The sequence below is a fragment of the Rhodofomes roseus genome (genome assembly GCF_022264815.1).
Source record: "Rhodofomes roseus strain CIRM-BRFM 1785 chromosome Unknown C8Q71scaffold_12, whole genome shotgun sequence".
Taxonomy (NCBI): domain Eukaryota; kingdom Fungi; phylum Basidiomycota; class Agaricomycetes; order Polyporales; family Fomitopsidaceae; genus Rhodofomes; species Rhodofomes roseus.
This window is the reverse complement of record NW_025952968.1, coordinates 485,756-506,466: the sequence shown is the minus strand read 5'-3', so window position 1 is coordinate 506,466 and position 20,711 is coordinate 485,756. Positions and strand designations below refer to the sequence as shown.

Genomic DNA, 20,711 nt, shown 5'->3' with positions numbered 1-20,711 from the left:
CCGCCCCGCCGCCCTCTCCATCACCGTCCGCCACGACCTCCTCGCCGCTGTCGTCGTCGCCGCCCAGCCCCGCAGCGCCGAGCCGCGATCGCGCCCTGTATCTTGCCGAGATAGCACTCGCCTTGAGCGCCTCAACCACCATTCCCGGCCGCTACCACCGACCCTCCTGGCGCGGTCATAGCGTTGACCTCCCTGGAGCACTGCTCAATTCGCAGTACAGCTGGACCTTGCTTACTGGGATAACCGTCTCTGCGACTCAGTCACAATTGCCTCGGCGACCCTCTTCTAGTCCAAAACGGGTCGCTGTATTGTTGAACAAGGATACCTTCCCCGTCTGCTGCGCTGGGCAAGCAGCATCCTCCCCTCACGCTGGCGACATCACTCCCTGGTCCTTCCGCACCCTCTCTCAGGCTGAGCCCCCGCTATGGAACTTGATTTCCAGACACAACCCATTCCCATCGTCCACCAATCGCGCGCTTGGCAGAATCAGGACACTGTAGGAGGTTCTGCTGTCCCTGCCTCGACGTCGACTTTCGTATCGCGGCGCCGCTCCGTGATGAATCACGCTCCGCCACCTGGGCCACCCCCGTCTCAGCCCATACCGAGCGTACCTGCACTTCCGACGGCGCAGTATGGCATATATGACCAAGTGTCGGACGCGTACGAATATGCCAACGGTACGAGCTCTCAGATCCATTCATATTCGCGTCCGTCTGGCTCGCCCAATCTTGCTGCGATTGCGTCATACTCGCAAGCAAGGCTGGCAGCGGCGTCGGGCTCAGGACCCTCACCACCCCCGAGCGCGTCGTCGTCGTCAGAGAACCTGTCTGACCCGCCCCCACGTTCTATGCTCCGCGCCAACATCCCACCAAGGCAGCCATTGTCTACAACACACGACATCGTTCCTGAACGCTTGCTGCTGAGCCCACCAGAGTCTTCTCGTCCGTCGGAGTCAAGACCTTCATCAAGACGCGCTCTGACGAAGGCGCTGGAGCTTGCGAGGGAGGCGGTTCGATTGGATTCAAGCAACGACGACCCCTACGCGGCGGTGGTTGCGTATGGGCAGAGTGTTGCGTTGCTCAGCCAGGTGATGGAACGCGTCATGCGTGGGGAGGACAGCACAGAGTCGCACAGGAGACAGAACGGCAGGCGGAGAAGCGTGGTGGCGCAAGAGGAGGAAGTGCGAAGACTAAAGGCTATAGTGGGTGCTTTGTCAATATGCAGGGTTGATTGTATCTCACCTCGGCACTTGCACCTGTGCAGCATGATACATACGCGGAACGGATGAACATCCTCAGTTCGATATACAGTATACCAGTGCCCCAGTACTCCCCGCCCTCAGTACATTCCTCCACCGTCTCAGTATCATCGAATTCAACGCGACCATCATCCCCTGCCTCTACGTCTCCCACGTCGGACTCGTCGGAGTCTGGCCTCGTCCATGCATCGATTGCTAACAGGCGTCGCAGTCGAGAAGTGCCTCGTTATTCTGGGGATACTGTGCGACCGGAGGATCCACTAGACGACGAACTCAGTGCTGAGGATGCGATTGGCACGGCGCTATCAACCTCCACCACGGTGCTCACGGGTGGTCGCGTTCCGTCCGCCAGTTCACCCGCAGCACATCCGTACGCGTCTTCTGCGGTCGTCCCTGCTACAGCTACGAGTCCAGCCGCGCGTGCCTCTGCAACCCCTGCTGTACGACCCCTCCGACCCCGTGCATCATCAATTCTACCCCCTCCAGCGCCACCCCCGACAACAACACTTCCACCGACGCCTCCTGGTCCGCCCGCCGAGCCGACAGGAGCATCACACCTGCTAGGTGCACCAGAGCCAGGGCGACTAAGGGGTAGCTCTGTCAGTCACTCGCGGACTAACTCTGGTAGCCGCTTGTCGGCACTGCGGGAGGACAGACGCGAGGATGGTCTGCCGTCGTTTGATCACACACACAGTGAAGAGCCCCCTCGCTCGCGTTCGCGGACTGCCTTGTCTCCTCACGATGACCACCCATTACCTCCTCTACCCATGCCGTCGTCACCCGACCTCGCGGCTACGCCTCGCATTCATAAAGGGCAGGCATCGGAGCCTGCGTCTCCGCATGCTGGCTCGCACTTCACGACGCCCAGACCACGGGGTGGGTCGACCTTCTCGACGCGCTCGGAGGCGACGCCGACGAAGACGCCACAGTTGATTAACACTTCACCGGTGATGGGAACCATCTCCCAACGGCGGGGCAAGACCTCTGCGCCGCCCTCTTCAACGGCATCATCGTCGCCTACGGACTCGACCGCAATGGCTGCGTCTGTGCCTAACATGGGCCGCTTGGCGTCAGCTGCGCTGCCTGCAAGCACGATGTCCAGCTTGGGCATGGTAGGCCGCAGCCGAGCTTCTTCACAACCCGGTAGGCGACCCTCCGTTGCAGGACCTACGTCATACTTCCCGCCTGGTACGACCGCTGTACCCAGCAGTGCGCCCGCTCCGCGGAAGGTATCGTTACCACAGTCGCGTCTCAATCCGAATGCGCCCCCATCCATCTCCATCAACACGGCGCTGATGTCTCCGCCATTAGGGGCTATGGCGCCGCTAGTCCCTCCTCCGCCAATACCGCACACCAACATTCCTACCGCTCCCCTGTCTCCTCTACCTACACTGGCACCGCCGGATCCCTTGCGCAAGCCCTACCACATGATGACCCTCCTTCGTCAGACGATGACCTCCAAGACCGGTGGATATATCACCAGGAGGCTGCACGTCCCACAGGAGGTTTGGTCTCAGGGCGGTGCGAAGCTGACGAACATCCCCGAAAAGATCCGCGTCGTGGAAGTGCTCTGCTCCGCGCTCGAGGAGCTGCAACACTGGAGCGTGGAGTACTTCGGGGCGGGGAGCGTGAGCAGCGGGATGGTGCTCGGGATCGGGAGTATTGGCCGGCGCGAGGGCGAGGCGTGGTCGACGAAGATGGAGGAGTTCGCGAACGTGTGCGACGGCGTCGTGGGCAGCTTTGGCAAGAAGCTGGGCGTTGGCGAGGGTTTCGTCATGAAAAAGAGCAGCGGGGTAAGTGCGATGCGCGGTTACGGCATGAGCATTTGTATTGATGTCGATTCATGACGCAGGTGACTTCATGGGGCGGGAAGCTCACTCGACAGTTCGACAAATTCACCAATGGCAAAAAGTACGTAAAGACCCTGTCTTGATGCTCTGATTGCGCCGCTAACACCGAGATTAGCTTGGACTCCCCTGCGTCCTATGTCCAAGGCCTATCGAAGCTGTTCCAGATAGTCCAGATTCTGGACGAACACACAAAGGCCGCAACATCTGCGCCGCCTGCCCCACTCTACGCAGGGTTTCCAATAGACATCCGGCAAGGTCTCGAGTTCAAGCTACGCCATTCATCCGAGTTCTTCGCGAAGGTCGTCCTCACGTTCGTCATCGGGGACATGTCCCTCCTCCTTGACAAGTACGTGAAGAAGTGCGAGAAGTGGCTCGCAGAATGAGGCATGTCATGGACGGACAGTGACCCAGACCATCGAGACGTCGGTGCTTTGGTGGTATATGGTGTGTGTAGTGTCGCCGTGCAAGCCAGGCAGCCAAGAAGATTTCCACCGCATTGTAACAATATGCTTCAACATTAGATTCCCCTCATCTTTCCCCATCTGGTGTTCTTGCACTTTTCGTTCGCCCGTCTCTCTCGTTGGTGGATTCTGTCACATAGTAATATATCCTTCGGTCGAACATCTCTTTATTACCCCTGCCGCCTTCCTCTGTACAAATTGGGCTTCTGCGGTGCATAATCCTGGCTTGTAAAGTTACCCAGTACATACCTGCTAATAGTACATATCCGCGAGCGAATCGCAAGTGCACACACCGGACGAGGCCTTCGCAGGAATCGATTGAATGCATTGCCATATCCCAAAGTGAGGTCAAAGTATACAGCAGAATAAGCCATACAGGAGATTGTCTCTTTGCATGCGGTACAGATGAGAAGGTTGAATGGTAGCGATGGTATTTGGAAGTGGGTGATTGGCGTTGACATGGGTTACAGGTGGTAGTAAGCATGGGGCCTAGATGAGACAATTGGAGATCGAGAGTAGGACTACATGATTCTGAAGGAAATAACTTTATACAGTCCAGCAAGCACCACCGAGACGCCTAGATGGAAGCAGAGTGTGCGTTCGCATGAGTATGGGTATGGATGATGGGGAATGGTACAATCTGTGGTATAGATTCCGGCTCAGGCGTCGGCTCCTTGCCGCGTAGTCTGCTGATGATGCGCAAGCGCAGGACTACAACATACAGAACGTCAACGATGGCGCGGAGGACAGAGATCTTCACGCGACGTACTATAGTCCAGACGAGCATTCTCGTCCGCAATCTCCTCGTCCGAGTCAGCCAAAGGGTCGGTGGTCATAACGACGTGCCATGCCTCTGTCGACAGATTCGTCACTATATCGTTCGCGCAAGACTGACGTGGATTGATGCATACGGTCAAGCATAGAGTGCTGGCTCTCCGGTGGGCGGGGCGCCGGCTGCGGGGGTCTCTCATATGTAGGCGAGTGGCGGGGAGCGTACGTGTACATCGGGCGAGACGGTGGAGGAGCGGGAGGCGGGACGTACGGCTGGAAGACATACGGGTTGTCGCCGAAGTGCGGGGGTGGTAACGGCTCAGGATACGTGTGGGTGTGCGCGCGCGTCCGGGTCGGCCTGCCGCCGTTCGACGGCGGCGGACCAGGGCTTGATTGTCGCCGCGGATAGGGGTCCGCGAAGTGCCGTGGGTCACGGACATCCGAGAATAAATCAGGGATGGATGGAAGACGTTCTGTCCGATGCTGTAGCGGTGGGAGGGAAGGCGAATGCAATCGTTCTCTAGCATGGCTGAACGGAGTGGCGTTACTCATGGGTGGGGGCGGTAAGGAGGGAGATGGTCGTCGCGGCGGTCGTTCAGTCCATGGAGACAGTGGATGCGGTCGGTATGGCTCTGGCGAATAATGGTGCCCTATTGTTGATAAAGAAGTCACGTCAGCGTGCAAGACCGACAATGCAAGCACTAGCTACGAACCTTCTGGCGGTTCTGGTAGCATGGGCGGCAATGAGATGAAGCTCTCCGCCGGAGATGCCTCCCGGTCGCGGTCCTTATCTCTACTGCTCGTGCCCGCCGCACTGGACGACTCTGGCAAATTTCTCGGCCTCCGCTTGCCTCGAGATCTACCCCTCGGCGCACCTCTGCCCCTGCCCTTAGGTTCTACGCCATCATCCATAGACTCTCCGTCATCCTCCTTCGCCTTCTTCGCCATGAATATTCTGCGCTGCTCAGTCATGCTGTCACCCCATGCGCGTTCTTCTGGGGAATCAATGTTCTCCAGCGCCGCCGCCTCCTCGGACAGCAAGACAAGAGCCGGGATTCGATCTGCATTTGGGCTCGCATGTTCGTCGGAGAACGGGTTGGGCGACCCATGTTCATGATAGTGGAAGCAGAGCCAAAGGAACGCGCGTGCGCGCGAGGCAGAAGAGACTGCCACGGGCGTGAAGAAGTCGAGAAAGTCAAGGTTTACGTTCGGCCCGAAGTGCGTCCTGGCAATCGCCTAGCGTGCCGGAAGAGGAAGGAGATGATCAGCCCTTGCGACCGACTCATGGAGGAGAAGCACTCACGCCAGCATGAATGGAGAACGTGAAGATGAGGTTCACAACGCTCGTCGGGGGGACCTGACCTGACCGCTAGGTGATCCAAATTGTCAGTGTCAGTCGTGAGTGATAGTTCTTTGTGGCCACTGACAGAGCGCGCCTGTACGTCGGCCGGCGACAGGAGGGAGCCCTGAGGCTCAGTATCAAGGTAGCACGATTTGAGAATGTTCTTTATCCGGGGGGCGTCTTGCAGATTGCCATTCGTCTTCTGAAGGGAGGGGACGGGGTGGTACGTGCGCAGTGCGGTGCGCATCTCTGGGAAGACTGTGGACAAAGAGAGATCAATGAGCATCAATTGCACGGGTAGTCGACTACGTTGGTTGGGTCAGGCACAGACATCGTGCAGCCATCGCAGAGCCCAAGTCGCGCGATTCGCATTTGAATGAATTTAGGAGTGCCAGTCGGGGTAGCCCCTATTAGAGACACGTAGGAGATCCCAGCCAGGGTACTGTATACTTACAGGCCATGGTGGTATTTATGCGTCCGACGTTGGAAAGGAGCGACATCTTCGCGAACTCGTCGCCAAAGTCGGGGGACTCCAATATTTTCTCCCGAGATGCCTTTGAGCAGCGGGGCGAGTGGAGGAGGCAGTTGATATAGAGGTCGCGGAAGCTGACACGCGTCCGGGGCGGGTCGCCATGGATGGTTCTGTACGGGTCAGTGAAGGCTGCCTGGTTGTTGGAAAATATGAAGTTGAGGAGGTCGTGCTGGAGGTCGGCACGCGTGAGGGGCTCCCCGTCTAGGTGCTTGACCGCGAGCGTCTTCCTGCTGGTCGTCTGTGCTCTGTATAAATGCCCATCAGCATCGCGGGGCACAGCGGGGACGAGGGGGAAGATGGGGGACGCACGCGGTGTTGGGCATGAAGCCTGTGGGCGGGGGTGAGGAGGCGGGGGAGGAGGGCAGCAGCCACATTCCCTTACGGCACCGCCCGATGCGTACATTGTCCCGATCGAATCTCATAGCTGCACGCTCGCAGATCCCGCTCCCATCAGCATCCCCGCCATCCCGCCCCGCGTCCTCGCTGGCCCCGCCTACGACCATCCCCCGCCCGTCGTCGCCGTCGTCGTCGCCCACATGCACCGTGTTTGCGAAGGAGCGAGATGTCCGTGCGAAGGGCGGGGCGTGCAGCTCCACCCTCGCAGTTGGCATGCGTCATAGACGTGCAACATTATGCCGCCGCTGCTGCATTATTTAGTGGGCATGATCCCGACGGCTGCCATCTTCCTGCGGCAACAGACCTTACTCTGTACCACCCACTTCAACTGTCAAGATACTATCAAACTTTGGGATACGACGGTTTCTAGCCACCATGACTAGCGTCCAGAAGCAAAAGGCACTCCTGCAAAGCCACACTTACCCTCTCTCCTTCGATCCCAAGACATACGACCCGCTGCTGTCTGCCATAGGCACGTGCATAGCGTTCAGCATGGATGAGGTGTCGACTGACGACGACTGCACTCGCCAGGAAACGCGCAGGTGGTTTTAATCGGCGACGGCTCCCATGGGACGTTCGAGTTCTACGAGCACAGAGCGAACCTCACCAAGCGCCTGATCGAAGAGAAGGGTTTCACTGCGGTAGCTGTTGAAGCAGACTGGCCGGACGCCTTCCGCGTCAACAGGTCCGTCGCCGTCCTTTTTGATTGATGCGCCTCCACTAATCGGGCGCTGCTTATAGGTACATTCATGGTGGCAAGCTCAAAAATGGCGTTATTAAGGATGCTCGGGATGCCTTGGCAGACTTCGAGAGGCGAGTTTAACCATTTGGGTTAGCAAACCCGGCCACTGACCTCTTGGGCTCAGGTTTCCCAAGTGGATGTGGAAAAATGAAGTCTTACCAGGGTTCATCCAGTACATGCGCGACCATAACGACCGTGTTGTGCAGGAGACCAACGATCCATACAAGAAGGTTTCCTTCTTCGGCATGGATCTCTACTCCCTGAACCGCTCGGCAGACGAAGTTATCAAGTATCTTGACACCGTGGACCCTGAAGGTGCGAAGGCGGCTAGGAAGAAGTATGTCTCGACGTTTGAAGTGATGTATTGGCCATGTGCTCATGGTTGATCAGGTACAATTGCTTCGATCGATTCGGCGAAGACACCTCCCGCTATGCGTATGAAACGCAGTTTGGGCTTAAAAAGGTTGGTGCACTTTGTGTGGCTCCGCAGGGCCGCACATTGACCACTCGGGATCTGTAGGACTGCCACCGTGAAGTCATCCTCAATCTACGCAATCTCCTCCAGAACCGAAGGAAGTATATCGAGGAACAAGGCCAGAGCGATGGTCACCCGGGCGAGGAGCAGTTCGTTGCCGAGATGAATGCGCTCGTCGTGAAGGATGCGGAGGAGTACTACCGCACGATGATGTCGGAGGACACGCTGAGCTGGAATCTCCGCGACGACCATTTCGCTCGGACGCTCCGGAAGATCGCAGAGCATCTCGGAGATCGTAGTGATCGGCAAGCCAAGATAGTCGTCTGGGCGCACAACTCTCACATCGGCGACGCGAGGGCGACAGACATGGGTCGCAGGAGAGGTCAGTCCGACTGCGGGTGTCTCAGTCATGCATTGCTCATATAACCTGGTTACCTGGCAGGCGAAATCAACGTTGGACAGCGTTGCCGCGAGATCTTCGGGGCAGACAATGTGTTCAACATCGGCTTCCTAAGTAACAGAGGCACTGTCACCGCGGCGTACGAGTGGGACGACCCCCCGCAGGTGCACCGCATGAACCCTCCGATTGAGTCTTCCATCGAGCGGGTGTTCGACGAATGGGCATCCGGTGATTGCTTCGTCATCACGCACAAGATCGAAAACACTCCGAATGGCAACGAGAAACAGGAGGTGTCCCCGGAGCTCTCTGAGTGAGTGCTCCGGATCGTCCTTACCTTTCACTCCATGCATCGCTGACATCGGCGTGCTCGCCACGCACAGCTTCCTTAATCGGCCACGCTACGAGCGGTTCATCGGTGTGATCTATCGCAGGGCCACCGAGATCCCATCCCACTACTCGAAGTGCAGTGTCGCTGACCAGTACGACGCGGTCGCGCACATCCGGGAGTCGAGAGGCATCCGGCCGCTGGAGCGGGAGGAGGATAACCAGCGTGTGGACGGGGACGTCGTGGATACGTATCCGTTTGGCCAGTGAGGCTACTGAGTGCCGAGGTTTGGTAGTGTGGCGGGCAGATGACGAACTTCTCAACGTTGCAGAGATGGACTGCAGAGCATAGCATACTGTTTTGGCCGACTGTAAGGTCTTGTATCATCGCCAGTTGGCTGTTGCATTGGTAGTATCCGGCGCGACGGTGTAGCAATTGCAGTACGTCCATGCCACCCTTTCCGAGATTCGTTGGTGATTGAATGGTCTTACGATATCTTTTCACATCCGCTGCCACACAGTTCAAATTCGGGATGGCACTGCCTTTGTTGGCTGCACTTCAAATGCATTTGGATCCCGGAATGCGGACCTTACGTTCTATAGCTTCCCCATCCTCCCCATGCGGTCTTATCGGCAGTACGTCTATATGTTAGCGGTAAACCCGACATCACCTTTCATGTTGCCCACTCATGTTCAAGCCTCCCATAAGCGTCGCTCCGTGCAGCGCTGCAAGATGCAGCCACGACGCGGGCGACCGCGAGCGCACAATCGCCACTCTCAGCTGTCCTCCTAGCCACCTGAAAGAAGTGAATGGAGTGCATTCGACCGCGCCGGCACGTCTCCAAAGTATCTCCGAGGACGTGAGAGGTGAGTACCAGTGCCGGACCATTGAGCCGTGTCCGTTTGTACATGCAGTCGACGTCAGGCCACTGAGGCATCATGGGTGCGGTAGTGCGGCGTGCAGATGAACAATTGGAGGTGGCAGAGATGGATGGTCCGGCATAGCATTCTGTATTTTTGGCCGACACGACTATGCAGTGGCAGCACTTGGACCAGTCTGTGGCTGTAAGCAGCACTCGGGCCCCGGGTCTCAATGATCTGTTCTCGTCCGTGATCATTGTTTAGCACCGTTGGGTTGGGTCCGTTGCCGTTGCTAGCATCGCTCGCTGCCGGAATCTCGGTCCCGCGGCCAATTCATTGCGTCCAACGTGCCGAGGCGCCCACCAGGACACTTGACATCGTCGACAACGCAGCGAGCAGTGCACACGAACACGACATTGAAGATGATGTGACTGCCGACGGTAGCGGTTCCTACACATGGTGATCAGCGCAGTCGCGACAAGGCGAGGGAAGCTAAATCTCTCGGATTTGATCTGGTGAAGTCAGTCGGCCTCTGGGCCTGTCCACTGACAGTCCAGCTTGGCTCCAAGGTCCCGTCCGTTCACAACAACCGCAGCCCCTTATACTACCCCTCCAGCTGCTTCGGCCTCCCCTCGCTGCCCTCTTCAGTCCGCAGGATGCTGGCCGTCCCTGCTGCCGCCTTCCGCTGATCTGCCCAGCATCCATCGTAATGTCCTTCCTTAGCCATGTTCTCTCCCTTCTACTAGCCGTATACCTGCTTGCGTCGGGCCCGGTGCTCGTGGTCGCGACGGACGTGCAGGACCAGACCCTTGGCATAGACAGCTCGGACATCCTCTTCACCTCGGGATGGACTACCGTGTCGAACACGGCTGGAACCTTTGAACAGACGGACGGTGAAGCGGAGGAGATTGAGATATTTCTGCCAGGTGAGTATCGCAGAGGACCTGTCTTACTTGCGCGAAGTCTCGGGTCGTGCTGACTGTTCTTGTATTGTATGTAGTTGGGACAGTGGCCCTGTCCTATGTCGGCTTTAAGCAGACGGGCGGTGCCTTATATGTTGTCTGTCTCGACTGTGGATCATCCGGACAGCAGCTGGTGCAGGTGAACGCGTCCGACCCTAAGGCCAGCTCTTCTACCCCGGTGCGTATGCATCGCCTTGACTACTTCTGCTTTCTGACGCGTAAAAATAGGTGTCGTTGTTCTCGTTCTCCGGCCTGGATCCCACGACCTCGCACAATCTGCAGGTCGTGAACTCCGCCGACCCCGCCTTCGGTGATACTAGTACACTCACATTTAAGGAGCTGGTTGCCACAGTGAACACTATAGGTACCAAATCCTCTGCTTTGCGATGGTAGTCGGTCTTACACCCCACCGTTCCTCAGCCTCGACATCTTCGAGTGCAGCTACCACCAGTGCTACCACAAGCTCATCGAGCACATCCCGCACTACATCCTCATCATCTTCCTCTGATGTATCAACTAGCACCACCCTCTCGCAATCGACATCTTCCATTGTCTCGACCTCCACTACCAGCACAAGCTCCTCCGCCTCGTCTTCATCCTCGTCCACTAGCACCGCCTCCGCAGGCTCGCTCTCCCGCTCGGGTCTCTCCACCGGCACCATCGTCGCCGCCGCCGTCTCCTCCGCCGCCGCGGTCCTCCTCCTGCTCGTGCTCGCGATCTTCCTCCTCTACCGCGCGCGCAACCGGCAGTTCCGCACCGACTCCGACTCCGAGTCCATCGCGTCCGCGTCCGGGCTCACCCGCCAGATCAGCGCGCCCTCCATCGTCGTCGTCCCGTTCGAGGCCGCGCCCTCCGCCGCCGTGTCCGCGTACGCCCCGCCGGGGAGCGCGACGGCCGCGGCGTTCAGGCCGGGTGCGTCGGGGAGCGTCAGGCGACGGTCGTACAAGACTGGCCCGGCCGCAGCGGGGATGGCCGCGGGGTCGGCACTGAGGGACGACGACGCGAGCTCAACCTCGTCGGTGCCGGCGCGGCCTCGCAACCCGTACGAAGGCGTCGTAAGGCCAGACGTACCTATCGACTATCCTGGACACTCGCCGAAGGGCCCAGGTGAGTGTGCTTCGCGTGGGGATCGTAGCAGTGTTCGCAGGCGGCTGACGGGTGGTTCTATCTAGGGACTCCAGGGACTGGTCGCCAGCGCGGAATGTTCAGGTAACAACGGCTGGCGGCGATCTCGTTTCCTTTCTACAATTTGCTTTTTTGCTTGCTTGGGATCGCCAAGGTGCTCGCCGGGCCGCCGTCTGCGCGATGCGTACGTTGCTCCAGACCGGATCGAAGCACGTTCAATCACCATAGCGTCCGTTAGACGCGTTCAGCGATGTGTTTGGACTCTCAGTTCGCTGCTTACGCGCGGCCGAGGATACCCTCGCTGTTGTAATGCCTGCTTGTACCTACCTACACACGGTCGGGTTGACCCCGACCTCACACCTAGCCAGACTGCTGGAACAGAATAGACAATTGGAACGGAACGGAACATGCACTCCATATCCTGTAATAGTTTCATCTGTATAATGCTCTCGATACTCATTCAGGAAATACACGAGGGAGGGGGGAGGCGCTGTGTTGTATACAAGAACACTCTCGAACTGCAGTGCCCAGCAGATGCCACTTAACGCGGTAAAATAATAGGAAGGAAGTCTGTAAGTACGCGTACACAATTATATCCAATGCGTCATATAGGTGCCAAGAGCCAAAGGGTAACCAATTCGAACGATTCAACCGATCATAGTGCTCCGAACAAGGACTGAATGTAATGAGGGAGAGGGATAACGATGATTCAGAGCTCCTGGGATCCGCTTGTGATGCATCAGTGCTACAATGGGTGCGCAGGAGCAAGGAACGAAGGTGGAGGTATATGACACAGAAGGTATATAATGCAACAGGCGGGAAGAAAGCATTTTGGGGGTAACGCAGAGGGGCCGTAGACGAGCGGGACGTACGCGGCACTTCAGTCGCCTACAACCACCATTGGCCGATCAGCACATAAACAGCATTCAGGTAGAGCGGCACTCACGGTCCTGCCATAAATCAGAAATATTCTCCAACACCTCGATGACGACGCTGCTCCTATACATGAGCGCATGATCCGCGCCCTCGATAACCTTGACGATGCACTTGTCGCGGCCCATCGTGTTTTCCATCCACCTGACCGCGTTCTCCGCGATGCGCTCGTCGTGGTCGCCGTACCACACACGCACCGTGTGTGGGTACGCCGCGTACGAGAAGCCCCACGGCTGCCGGTCGTGGTTGAGGATCTGCAGGAGGTCTCGGTGCGTGCCCTTGGAGGACTCGGCATGCGACGCGGCGAGGAGCGCGTTGCCCAGCATCGCTTGGAAGCTCGCGGGCGTGCTGTCCGCCTCCGGGAGCGGGCTCGGCAGGGGAGAGGGCGTGGACATGGCAGGACGCTGGCCGACGCCCAGGGAGATGGACCGTCGTCCGTGCACACGCGAAGCGAAGGGATCGTCATCAGGGAAATCGATTGACGGCGCGGTCTTCGAGGATGGGGATGCCGCAGCTGGTGATGTGGAGGTAGACTTGATCCGTATCGTATCCGAAATGTCAAGACCGTTAAGGTCGAGATGGTCGAGGCCAAGCCCGACATCCGCACTAGCTTGCGGAAGTATAGGAAGCCGAGGTACTGGCGGTGCCTCTGAAGGCGATGGAGGCGCGGACTTCTTCCCTTTCAGGCTACTCATCGACCGCAAAACCTTCAATTTGGTCCCACTCCGATGGCCGTCTTGCGGTGACTGTGGCTGCCCACCCTTGAGCCGGCCAAGGAAGCCGCGTGACGCCTTCCGTTGAATAGGCTTGGTTGGTGTCGCCTCTGCGCCCTTTTGGTCTGAACCCGTACTTCTCCGCTCAAGACTTGTCTGACTTTCAAAGCAACCATCGAAGTCACGCAGGTCGTCATACTCGCTCATAGCGATTGACGAGATGCTCGGTCTGGGATCTGCCTCGCTTTTCATCTCAAGATGTGAGGTGGACTTGCGCGTAGACGTTGAGGCCGAGCGTGACGCCATGCGCGGGGAAGTAGCGGCAGACCTCGATGTCACAGGAGATGCAACAGGGGAGCTGGCGTCGAAGCCGATGCCTTCGAACTGGAACGTGGGAGGTTTGCCAATCATCCAGGCTTGGAGCTTCCACTCTGCCGCCTGTGCAGTCTTCAGTATGCCGTTCGGAACGTACTTCAGCCACTTGTAGCCAGCTATAGTATAAACAATAAACCACTGTGCGAGACATAGGGCAGGCTCTTGACTCACCGCCTTCTCCTCCACCAACCCAAGGAGCCATGAGACAGACTTCGCCCCGTATCCGCTCTGGGTACTTGTTAGCGAAGGCCAGAGCGTACGGTGCCCCTGCGGAGTGCGCCATCACGCTGCACTGGTCGATCTTAAGCCGGTCAAGCACCTCCTCCACGACGTAGGCCCACTCTGGGATACCCCGTGCAGATTTGCTCCTCGGGCTGTCCGTCCGTCCCAGACCCCAGCTAGAGGCTGACGTTTAGATAGGACCTGACGATGAAATGAAGCAGACATACCGGTCAATAGTGATGAGCCTGATATTCAGACACTCCGCCATCTCGTCATACAGACCCATGATGTGCCTCACGCATCCGAGCCCGAGGAAGACGACGACAGGATAACCCGTCGGGCTGCCCAAGTCGGACAGACTGACCGTCAATGGATGGTCCTTTGATGCGTGTGGGAATCGAGTTAGCGGAAGAAGTGTCGTGAGACGAGCGGAGCGAAGGTACTGAGCGATCGCTTGAGAAGGAGAGTTTGTTGGTGGCTTCGTCAGGGTGGACAGGTCGAATCCAGGTATGGGCGGCTGGTCAGACGTAGTCGAGTAGGAGAATATGGAGGATTCCCGGCGGCCTTCAGAGCGAGTGGATGACATGTTGCGAGTGTCGATCTGCGACACGGGAAGGCGGGGAAACGAGCGAGACAGATGTAATGGTCGGGGGCTAGGTGATGGGGCAGGTATACTCTCAAAGGTCCGCTGGACCTCTTCAGCTATGGTGTCAACAGACGACCGAGATACTGGGTCGGCGTCCCCTTCGGAGTTCAACGGCTGAGGAATCGGCTCCGGTTGCTCATGGACAGTTTCATGTCCAAAGCTGCGAGCGTAAGACGACTTCCGCGAACGGACTCGTTGCGAAGGCGGGGCATGTGCGCGAATAATTTCCGAAATGGACGGCGCTACAGTCCTCGAGGGCCCAGCATACTGGTGACTGTCATAGGTGCTCGTAGACAGAATACTCGTCCTTTGCGACACATAAGATGACTCCGCGTACGTAGCAGTTTGAGAGGTAGGACCAGAGGTAGTCGAACCACTGCTTGTTGGCCTAGCCGAGTACGTGGAGCTTGTTGGAGTCGATTGGTCCCTGGAGATGAATGAATGGTTCGTAGGTGTGGAGGTAGCAGTTGAGGGCGGACTGCATGTAGATGTCGTAGAATAACTGCTGCTGGGACGTGGCGGGACGGCTAGGTCTCTAGTGCTAGGCGCAGCATGAGGATGTCCAGAGGACCTCGTAGACAGAGCGCTTGCAGGTCGTGAGGGATAGACGGGGTGAGAGGACGTAGCTGTCGGTGGGCTGCGGGCAGAACCAGGGCGACGTTTCTTCCTGTGCTCGCGCTGCTCAGACCAACTCCGGATGGGCGCATGCGTCTGCTCCTCGTCCTCATCGGAGTCTGGGGAGCGATGGGGAGTAGAAGTCTGGCCAACCTTACCCAAGACAACTCCGGGGGGAGGTTTGGGCAGTGGGGGATGGTACAGCGGGTGGTGACCGGTCTTCGATACTTTCTTCCGCCCGGACAACCCGCCAGATCCGGTGTAGTGGTCGTCATTGAATCCGTCATTCATACCGTCCACTAACGCGTCCATAGTCTCCACTCCAGGTACGGGCGCAGCGACCACCACCGGCAGGGTATACACGGGATCCCGGAACAAATGGTCATCTACAGGTGTCTGGGGCGCGTCGTAGTGGCTGAGCACTGAGGAGGCCGAGTCTACGAGGGATGTGTTGAAGGGCCGGTTGTGGAACGCGAGCTCTTCGAAGTCGTCCGGGTAAGAATACGCTATGTCTCTCTGGGAATGCGAGCGACGTCTTCCGTAGCGATCATCGGGCATGAATGGATCGTACCCGCCTATGACAGGGAAGGGCTGGGACTCGATTTGCGATGGAACGGCCTTTTTCTTGCTGCGCTGTCTCTCGCTGCTTTTGGCACTGTGGAGGGAGACTTGATCTTGCCTCGAGCTGAGGCTCCGGGACGACCGCCTGCTATGATGGCCGTGGCGGGACCCTTGACGCGAGATGCCAGTCAAAATGACTTCGGAAGGGTCCTGCGAGACATGGAACGACGATGGTGACATGGACTCATCACCGATGCGAGATTGTCCCGGCGTGGGAGACACTGCGGGAGTATGGGACTCAACGGACGAGACCGACTTCTTCGTCCGTTTGAGCGATAGGAACGACGACCGGGACGACTTCCTGGAGACTCTGTGCTGCAGCTGCGGCGAGTCGGCATCGTAAAAGTTGTACGCGTTGGGGGGCGTGCGGGTCGAAGTGGCAGCCATCAAAGGAGTATGGTGGAAGTTCGGGGAAGTGACAGTGATACAAAGGAGCGAGTCGAGTGTGGGCTGGCGCTGCCAGAGGCCCGCCGCCGTCAGTGTCGTCGCAGTCGTCGACTGTCGTGGTGGTGAGCGACCGGGGAGAAGCTAACCGTCAATTGATGCCAGAAACGGGAAGCGGCCGGACGCGTATCGTCCCGAGCGCCTTCGTCCTCAATCGACTGATCGGACCAGTCGGTGACCGCAGTGGCTATTCTGTTACGCTATCCGTCCTGTTGTCCTTCGGAATAATAACAAGTTCGTGGAAATGGCTAGCAGACATCTGAATGTGCGCGAAAGGTTTGCAGACAAGGCGTGGGCCCTGGCAATGTACCGCAAGTAAGTTATAGAACATTGGCATGCAGCCACTAGATCTACGCCTTACATAAGATACGAAGGGCCGAATCTGCGAAACAGAGCAACCAGCCTAAGGTCGTCGGTTGCGGTGTCGCCTATCAAGGAGCCCAATATTGCAAAGGTATAGTACATGGTGACAGACACTATGGTGACATAGCATCGCGCGCAGAAGATCCTAAGTTGGGACACAAGCAGCAGTCTCGATTTCGGGTAGGAAGTCACACCCTGTTCGTTGTAGTAGATGGTAAGTGAGGAGACCACTCGACGAGAGTATGCAAATCGAACATACCTATCAAAATGAGCAAGGTTCGAAGGATAAGGCTATGCGACGCTCATCGCAAGCCACAAGCAGTGGACGGTACCTCGTCTCAAGGGACCTCGGTGACATCGGTACACCAGGTGATATGAGCAATTGTCGAATAGCGGGAAGAATGCCGGACGTGATGAGGCTTGTCCAGTCCGATGGAACGACACTGACGTCGCGACCGACAACCTCCAGCACCTGCAGATTCCTACAGGACTTGGCAATGTGCATGAGCATCGAAGCATCCACGTAAAAGCCTGACAGACGGAGTTTCCGAATGGACGGGGACATGGGGGGTGCGACTTTCAAGAAAACGGGGTACAGGGAAGAGGACGAGGAGTTCTGTTCGCAGCAGAGGGTTTCAAGCTTTGGGCAGCATTCCATGAACGTACACACGAGTTCATCGGGAGGACCTGCGTCTTCGCGTACGCACACCCGCAAGGAACGCAGGGTGCCCAACGAGTCGCGTACGAGTTTGATGATTGACTCATTACAACCTCAACATTGTTCAATGTAAGGTTGGCGAGACGGCCGCATGATGCGGACAAGGAGAGGACGCTCAGCTCGAGGTTGGACACGGTGAGGGACTGTAAGCGGACGAATCTGTAGGACATCGCATCGTCCCATTCCAGCGAGTTTATGCTCGTGCATTGATCGCCTTGGGAATGACACCCGTCGATGCAGAGCGTGGTGATTGTCTGCGGATTAGTCAAGAACTGGAGGAACCTCTCCGCGGCCACCGCCAGACTGCCTCCTAATGTGACCTTCTGGAGCCCTCCGAGGCTCAGAATACGTCGGACACTCTTCATGAATGATGCTGAACATCCGCGGTCGCCGATTACCGAGTCTCCAGTAGGGCGGAGCTCGATGCCTCGGGTTAAGGAGGCTAGATGGGGGCCCCCTTCAATCGTCCTCGCGAAGGCTATGCACGCGGTGGGCGTGTAGAGAGCTGGATGAGTGTAGAGAAGCTTCCTGGAGTGTGCGAGCCACGCAGGGGAGACCAACGCCAAACGTGTGAGGTCTCGCGGCCACCAGTGGTCGTGGGCATCCAGGATGTGGGGAACGAGGTCGTCAACTAGTCGGGGACCAGCGAGCATCTTGGCGTTGGGTGTTCGTGGTGCAAGACGGACAGTGGCCACGGTGCAGCGCTGGACAACAGCATGCCTGGCAGCTGCCTGCGAACAAGCAGAGCCGAACTCGCCCCCTGGGCGTGGCAGCAGGTGGCAGCAGGAGGAACGCGAGCTTACCCAATCAGCGCCCGCCCTGTTTGGCCGCCACGTGGAAGCAGGCGATCGAGATCTGGGAGACGGAGGATCGCGATGCGGGGAAGAGTGGCCCGTGGGCACCGCGCTGTGCGTATGTACGCGACCGTCGCGACGTCCTCGACGCGTCTCTGCTACACGAACGGCGACTTTGTTTCACCATCCCACTCGACGCTAGCAACGGCGCCGGCCATTCCGAGAGACCATGGGAGAGACAGTTTCAGACGCGCGCAAAATTGAGATCAAACCACCCGGTGTCTTTCAGTCGAGCTGTCACGGTGATCAGACTGCTGGGAACAGCGAGTGGGGCTCGCAGCTATCGCTCCGGACCTTCTGCTCACAGCGCACGTAACTCGCGTACTGGGCTCGCCATGACAAACATCGACGAGAAGCTCTCTGCTGACGGCTCGGACGTGAAAACCGTAGCACCAGAGACAGAGGATGTGTTCGGGCCTGAAGATGACCATGACATCCAGTACAAGACGCTCAGCTGGCAGGTACGTACTGTTCTGGTATCTCATACCCCTCGACCGCGACTTCTGATGATGCTTCCTGCAGTACGTCGCCTTCTTCATGATCGCCGAGATTGTGAGCAATGGTATGCTCACATTACCGAATGCTATGGCTACCGTCGGTGAGCAAAACTTCCTCGCATCGTGGACATGAGCTCATGCAATATGCTGGCCAGGCATTGTTCCGTCTCTAATCCTGACCATATTCTTGGGCGTCTTCGGGCTCTTCACTGCGAAGCTCTTGATTGACTTCAAGTTAAACCACCCGGATGTACATAACATGGGTGAGTAGCTCGTATCTGTAGAGGCCTATTTCGCTCAATTGTATTTCTGTCGTAGGCGACGCAGGCTACCTCATATTCGGACCCATAGGGCGAGAAATATTGTCACTGGGGACTATCATATTTGCAATATTCGGCGTAGTGAGTTTCTCGCTCTTCTCAGCCTCCCGTTCCGCTGACGCTGTGTCAGGGATCTGAATTGCTCTCGGGCCAACTGGCGCTCACTACACTGTCTAACAACGGCATGTGCGCTGTCGATCTCCTCCTAATATTCTCCGCGGCCACGTTCATCCTCTCATTGCCTCGGACCCTCGGCCGTATGAGTTGGCTGGGCTTCGTCAGCACCATAGCGATTACTCTCTGCGGGTTGCTCGCCATGATCGGTGCTGGTGCGAACCCTACTCCCGGCCGCATGCTGTCGGCCACAGTCCCTACGACTTTCTACAATGCCTTCTTGGCTGTCACTGGACCTGTACGTTCCTCAGTCGATACATTTCGCCTCACGATCCAATCCACATGCTACAGGTCTTCGCATACGCCGGGCACTTTATGTACGGATGTCACTTTATTTGGTAGTCGCCAACGCTTACTAACCCATCTTCAGGTTCTTCATCTTAATCTCAGAAATGCGTCAGCCTAGAGACGCAATGAAGGTCAGACCGCTTCTACCCTTTTTATCGCTGCATTCCGATCTGAATGTCTCACAGGCTGCATGGACATTGCAAGTATTCTCAACAGCATTCTATGCCGTGTTCAGCGTCGTGGTATATGTCTACCTCGGCAACACTGTGCAATCGCCGGCTCTCCTGTCACTCTCCCCCGTATGGGCGAAGATAACATTTGCCATTGGCCTGGTCAACTTTTTGCTGTATGTGTTGCCCAGTTGACCTGCTACAAATGGCCCTGATATCAACGTGACATCGTAGTTCGGGCGCCCTGTACTCGCATACGGCGGCCAAGCTCATCTTCGTCCGTTTCTTCCGGCACTCCCGCCACCTCTACACCCACACTGTCCTCGGGTGGTCCGTCTGGACGTTCCTATGCTTTGGCGCGACCGCGCTCGCCTTCGTGTTCGCCGCTGCGGTCCCCGTCTTCTCCGACCTCACAGGCATCACGGCGTCGCTCTTCGCCTCCTGGTACACGTACGGCATAGCTGGGTTTTTCTGGCTGTATGACACGTACTACCTTGGCGGTGAGGGTGCGAAGGCATTGAAGCGTCGGTGGGGAGGCACTGTGTTGTCGGTGCTTACTATCATCTCGGGGGCGTTTATCTGCGTCGCGGGGACGTACGTCTCTATCAAGGTGCGTCACATTCAGCAGGAACCTTCGAATACGGCACTGACATCTACCCTTCTAGTTGATCGCTGATGCGTACGCCAGCGGTACGGTTGGCAAGCCCTTTGCGTGTTAGATGGTTCCTGTCGATGCGAGAATGGCTTCCTCTTTGCATATTATAGCATTAGGTCAGTCTCAGTCTCGTACAGTCGCTCATTTAAACCTACGATACAATATTACCAGCACACTACATAGAAGTCTGAGTCACTTCGGAAACTTTACCCTGACCTCGCCTATATATCTGACTATTGACAAATTCTTCGCCCAGCACGTCGGCACCCACTCTGAAACCGATCTTGAGTTTGAAAGGTAACATGGACCGCGACTCATCACCAGCTGACTGAGACTCCGAGAGAGGGCCTTTAAGTTTGTACAACTGGCTACCTGAAGGGTAGCTGACACTTTGACAGGACCAGGATCTTAGCTTCGAATGTCCGTGATAGACTAACACAGTCCGTATAGCATTTAGCAACAGGAAGACCCAGATGGCCATAGTTGTATGACTCCGTCAGGCAAGCCTGTAGAGCGTGGCCTAGTACATACAACACTGGTCTATTGTCGTAATCGAGAGGCATGTTCAGCGTGATTGCGGGCATGTTGCGGAATCTGACCCCAA

At 57.3% G+C, this 20,711-nt stretch overlaps 8 protein-coding genes across 8 annotated transcripts; 5 read left to right on the top strand and 3 right to left on the bottom strand.

The window, feature by feature from the left end:
- Positions 1-283: 283 nt before the first annotated feature.
- On the top strand, positions 284-3,564 carry C8Q71DRAFT_92347 (uncharacterized protein). The gene is made up of 4 exons (XM_047929198.1): positions 284-1,201; positions 1,264-3,051; positions 3,111-3,169; positions 3,224-3,564. The coding sequence occupies exons 1-4, from the start codon at positions 425-427 to the stop codon at positions 3,489-3,491; spliced, it is 2,892 nt and encodes a 963-aa protein (XP_047778092.1). The 5' UTR covers positions 284-424; the 3' UTR covers positions 3,492-3,564.
- Positions 3,565-4,125: 561 nt separating this feature from the next.
- On the bottom strand, positions 4,126-6,659 carry C8Q71DRAFT_763139 (uncharacterized protein). Its single transcript, XM_047923981.1, has 8 exons — positions 6,524-6,659; positions 6,137-6,459; positions 5,768-5,940; positions 5,644-5,709; positions 5,054-5,576; positions 4,481-4,990; positions 4,339-4,422; positions 4,126-4,280 (listed from the first exon to the last, which is right to left on the bottom strand). Exons 1-8 carry the CDS (start codon positions 6,634-6,636, stop codon positions 4,147-4,149), a joined length of 1,926 nt encoding a protein of 641 aa, XP_047778091.1. The 5' UTR covers positions 6,637-6,659; the 3' UTR covers positions 4,126-4,146.
- Positions 6,657-9,258, top strand: C8Q71DRAFT_763136 (uncharacterized protein). The gene is made up of 9 exons (XM_047923980.1): positions 6,657-7,082; positions 7,142-7,295; positions 7,352-7,423; positions 7,477-7,689; positions 7,743-7,815; positions 7,873-8,209; positions 8,270-8,537; positions 8,608-8,992; positions 9,073-9,258. The coding sequence occupies exons 1-8, from the start codon at positions 6,986-6,988 to the stop codon at positions 8,819-8,821; spliced, it is 1,428 nt and encodes a 475-aa protein (XP_047778090.1). The 5' UTR covers positions 6,657-6,985; the 3' UTR covers positions 8,822-8,992; positions 9,073-9,258.
- Positions 8,928-9,549, top strand: C8Q71DRAFT_92352 (uncharacterized protein). The gene is made up of 3 exons (XM_047929199.1): positions 8,928-9,187; positions 9,261-9,418; positions 9,504-9,549. The coding sequence occupies exons 1-2, from the start codon at positions 9,034-9,036 to the stop codon at positions 9,350-9,352; spliced, it is 246 nt and encodes an 81-aa protein (XP_047778089.1). The 5' UTR covers positions 8,928-9,033; the 3' UTR covers positions 9,353-9,418; positions 9,504-9,549.
- A 346-nt stretch (positions 9,550-9,895) lies between these two features.
- Positions 9,896-11,665, top strand: C8Q71DRAFT_92395 (uncharacterized protein). The gene is made up of 5 exons (XM_047929200.1): positions 9,896-10,338; positions 10,413-10,552; positions 10,603-10,738; positions 10,795-11,481; positions 11,547-11,665. Exons 1-5 carry the CDS (start codon positions 10,122-10,124, stop codon positions 11,585-11,587), a joined length of 1,221 nt encoding a protein of 406 aa, XP_047778088.1. The 5' UTR covers positions 9,896-10,121; the 3' UTR covers positions 11,588-11,665.
- Positions 11,666-12,425: 760 nt separating this feature from the next.
- Positions 12,426-16,011, bottom strand: C8Q71DRAFT_709389 (uncharacterized protein; the record flags this gene model as incomplete). The annotated part of the gene is made up of 4 exons (XM_047920679.1): positions 12,426-13,636; positions 13,692-13,918; positions 13,970-14,630; positions 14,904-16,011. The coding sequence occupies 4 exons, from the start codon at positions 16,009-16,011 to the stop codon at positions 12,426-12,428; spliced, it is 3,207 nt and encodes a 1,068-aa protein (XP_047778087.1).
- Positions 16,012-17,927: 1,916 nt separating this feature from the next.
- Positions 17,928-20,365, top strand: C8Q71DRAFT_822891 (amino acid transporter). Its single transcript, XM_047926226.1, has 10 exons — positions 17,928-18,464; positions 18,526-18,601; positions 18,656-18,763; positions 18,819-18,901; positions 18,951-19,232; positions 19,286-19,311; positions 19,365-19,413; positions 19,468-19,628; positions 19,687-20,062; positions 20,118-20,365. The coding sequence occupies exons 1-10, from the start codon at positions 18,339-18,341 to the stop codon at positions 20,169-20,171; spliced, it is 1,341 nt and encodes a 446-aa protein (XP_047778086.1). The 5' UTR covers positions 17,928-18,338; the 3' UTR covers positions 20,172-20,365.
- Positions 20,113-20,681, bottom strand: C8Q71DRAFT_92334 (uncharacterized protein). Its single transcript, XM_047929197.1, has one exon. It carries the CDS (start codon positions 20,586-20,588, stop codon positions 20,283-20,285), a length of 306 nt encoding a protein of 101 aa, XP_047778085.1. The 5' UTR covers positions 20,589-20,681; the 3' UTR covers positions 20,113-20,282.
- Between the last annotated feature and the right edge of the window lie 30 nt (positions 20,682-20,711).

Excerpts from the sequence above, each read along its gene's own strand:
- C8Q71DRAFT_92347 (XM_047929198.1), top strand. The coding sequence starts at position 425 with ATGGAACTTGATTTCCAGACACAACCCATTCCCATCGTCCACCAATCG. Across the intron at positions 3,052-3,110 it reads TCATGAAAAAGAGCAGCGGG|GTGACTTCATGGGGCGGGAA; the intron begins GTAAGTGCGATG and ends TTCATGACGCAG. Across the intron at positions 3,170-3,223 it reads AAATTCACCAATGGCAAAAA|CTTGGACTCCCCTGCGTCCT; the intron begins GTACGTAAAGAC and ends CACCGAGATTAG.
- C8Q71DRAFT_763139 (XM_047923981.1), bottom strand. The coding sequence starts at position 6,636 with ATGAGATTCGATCGGGACAATGTACGCATCGGGCGGTGCCGTAAGGGA. Across the intron at positions 5,710-5,767 it reads CCGACGTACAGGCGCGCTCT|CGGTCAGGTCAGGTCCCCCC; the intron begins GTCAGTGGCCAC and ends TGGATCACCTAG. Across the intron at positions 4,991-5,053 it reads GCTACCAGAACCGCCAGAAG|GGCACCATTATTCGCCAGAG; the intron begins GTTCGTAGCTAG and ends TATCAACAATAG.
- C8Q71DRAFT_763136 (XM_047923980.1), top strand. The coding sequence starts at position 6,986 with ATGACTAGCGTCCAGAAGCAAAAGGCACTCCTGCAAAGCCACACTTAC. Across the intron at positions 7,424-7,476 it reads GCCTTGGCAGACTTCGAGAG|GTTTCCCAAGTGGATGTGGA; the intron begins GCGAGTTTAACC and ends TCTTGGGCTCAG. Across the intron at positions 8,210-8,269 it reads AGACATGGGTCGCAGGAGAG|GCGAAATCAACGTTGGACAG; the intron begins GTCAGTCCGACT and ends GTTACCTGGCAG.
- C8Q71DRAFT_92352 (XM_047929199.1), top strand. The coding sequence starts at position 9,034 with ATGGTCTTACGATATCTTTTCACATCCGCTGCCACACAGTTCAAATTC. Across the intron at positions 9,188-9,260 it reads CCCATGCGGTCTTATCGGCA|CGTCGCTCCGTGCAGCGCTG; the intron begins GTACGTCTATAT and ends GCCTCCCATAAG.
- C8Q71DRAFT_92395 (XM_047929200.1), top strand. The coding sequence starts at position 10,122 with ATGTCCTTCCTTAGCCATGTTCTCTCCCTTCTACTAGCCGTATACCTG. Across the intron at positions 10,339-10,412 it reads GATTGAGATATTTCTGCCAG|TTGGGACAGTGGCCCTGTCC; the intron begins GTGAGTATCGCA and ends TATTGTATGTAG. Across the intron at positions 10,553-10,602 it reads AGGCCAGCTCTTCTACCCCG|GTGTCGTTGTTCTCGTTCTC; the intron begins GTGCGTATGCAT and ends GCGTAAAAATAG.
- C8Q71DRAFT_822891 (XM_047926226.1), top strand. The coding sequence starts at position 18,339 with ATGACAAACATCGACGAGAAGCTCTCTGCTGACGGCTCGGACGTGAAA. Across the intron at positions 19,629-19,686 it reads GGCCTGGTCAACTTTTTGCT|TTCGGGCGCCCTGTACTCGC; the intron begins GTATGTGTTGCC and ends GTGACATCGTAG. Across the intron at positions 20,063-20,117 it reads GGACGTACGTCTCTATCAAG|TTGATCGCTGATGCGTACGC; the intron begins GTGCGTCACATT and ends CTACCCTTCTAG.
- C8Q71DRAFT_92334 (XM_047929197.1), bottom strand. The coding sequence starts at position 20,588 with ATGGCCATCTGGGTCTTCCTGTTGCTAAATGCTATACGGACTGTGTTA.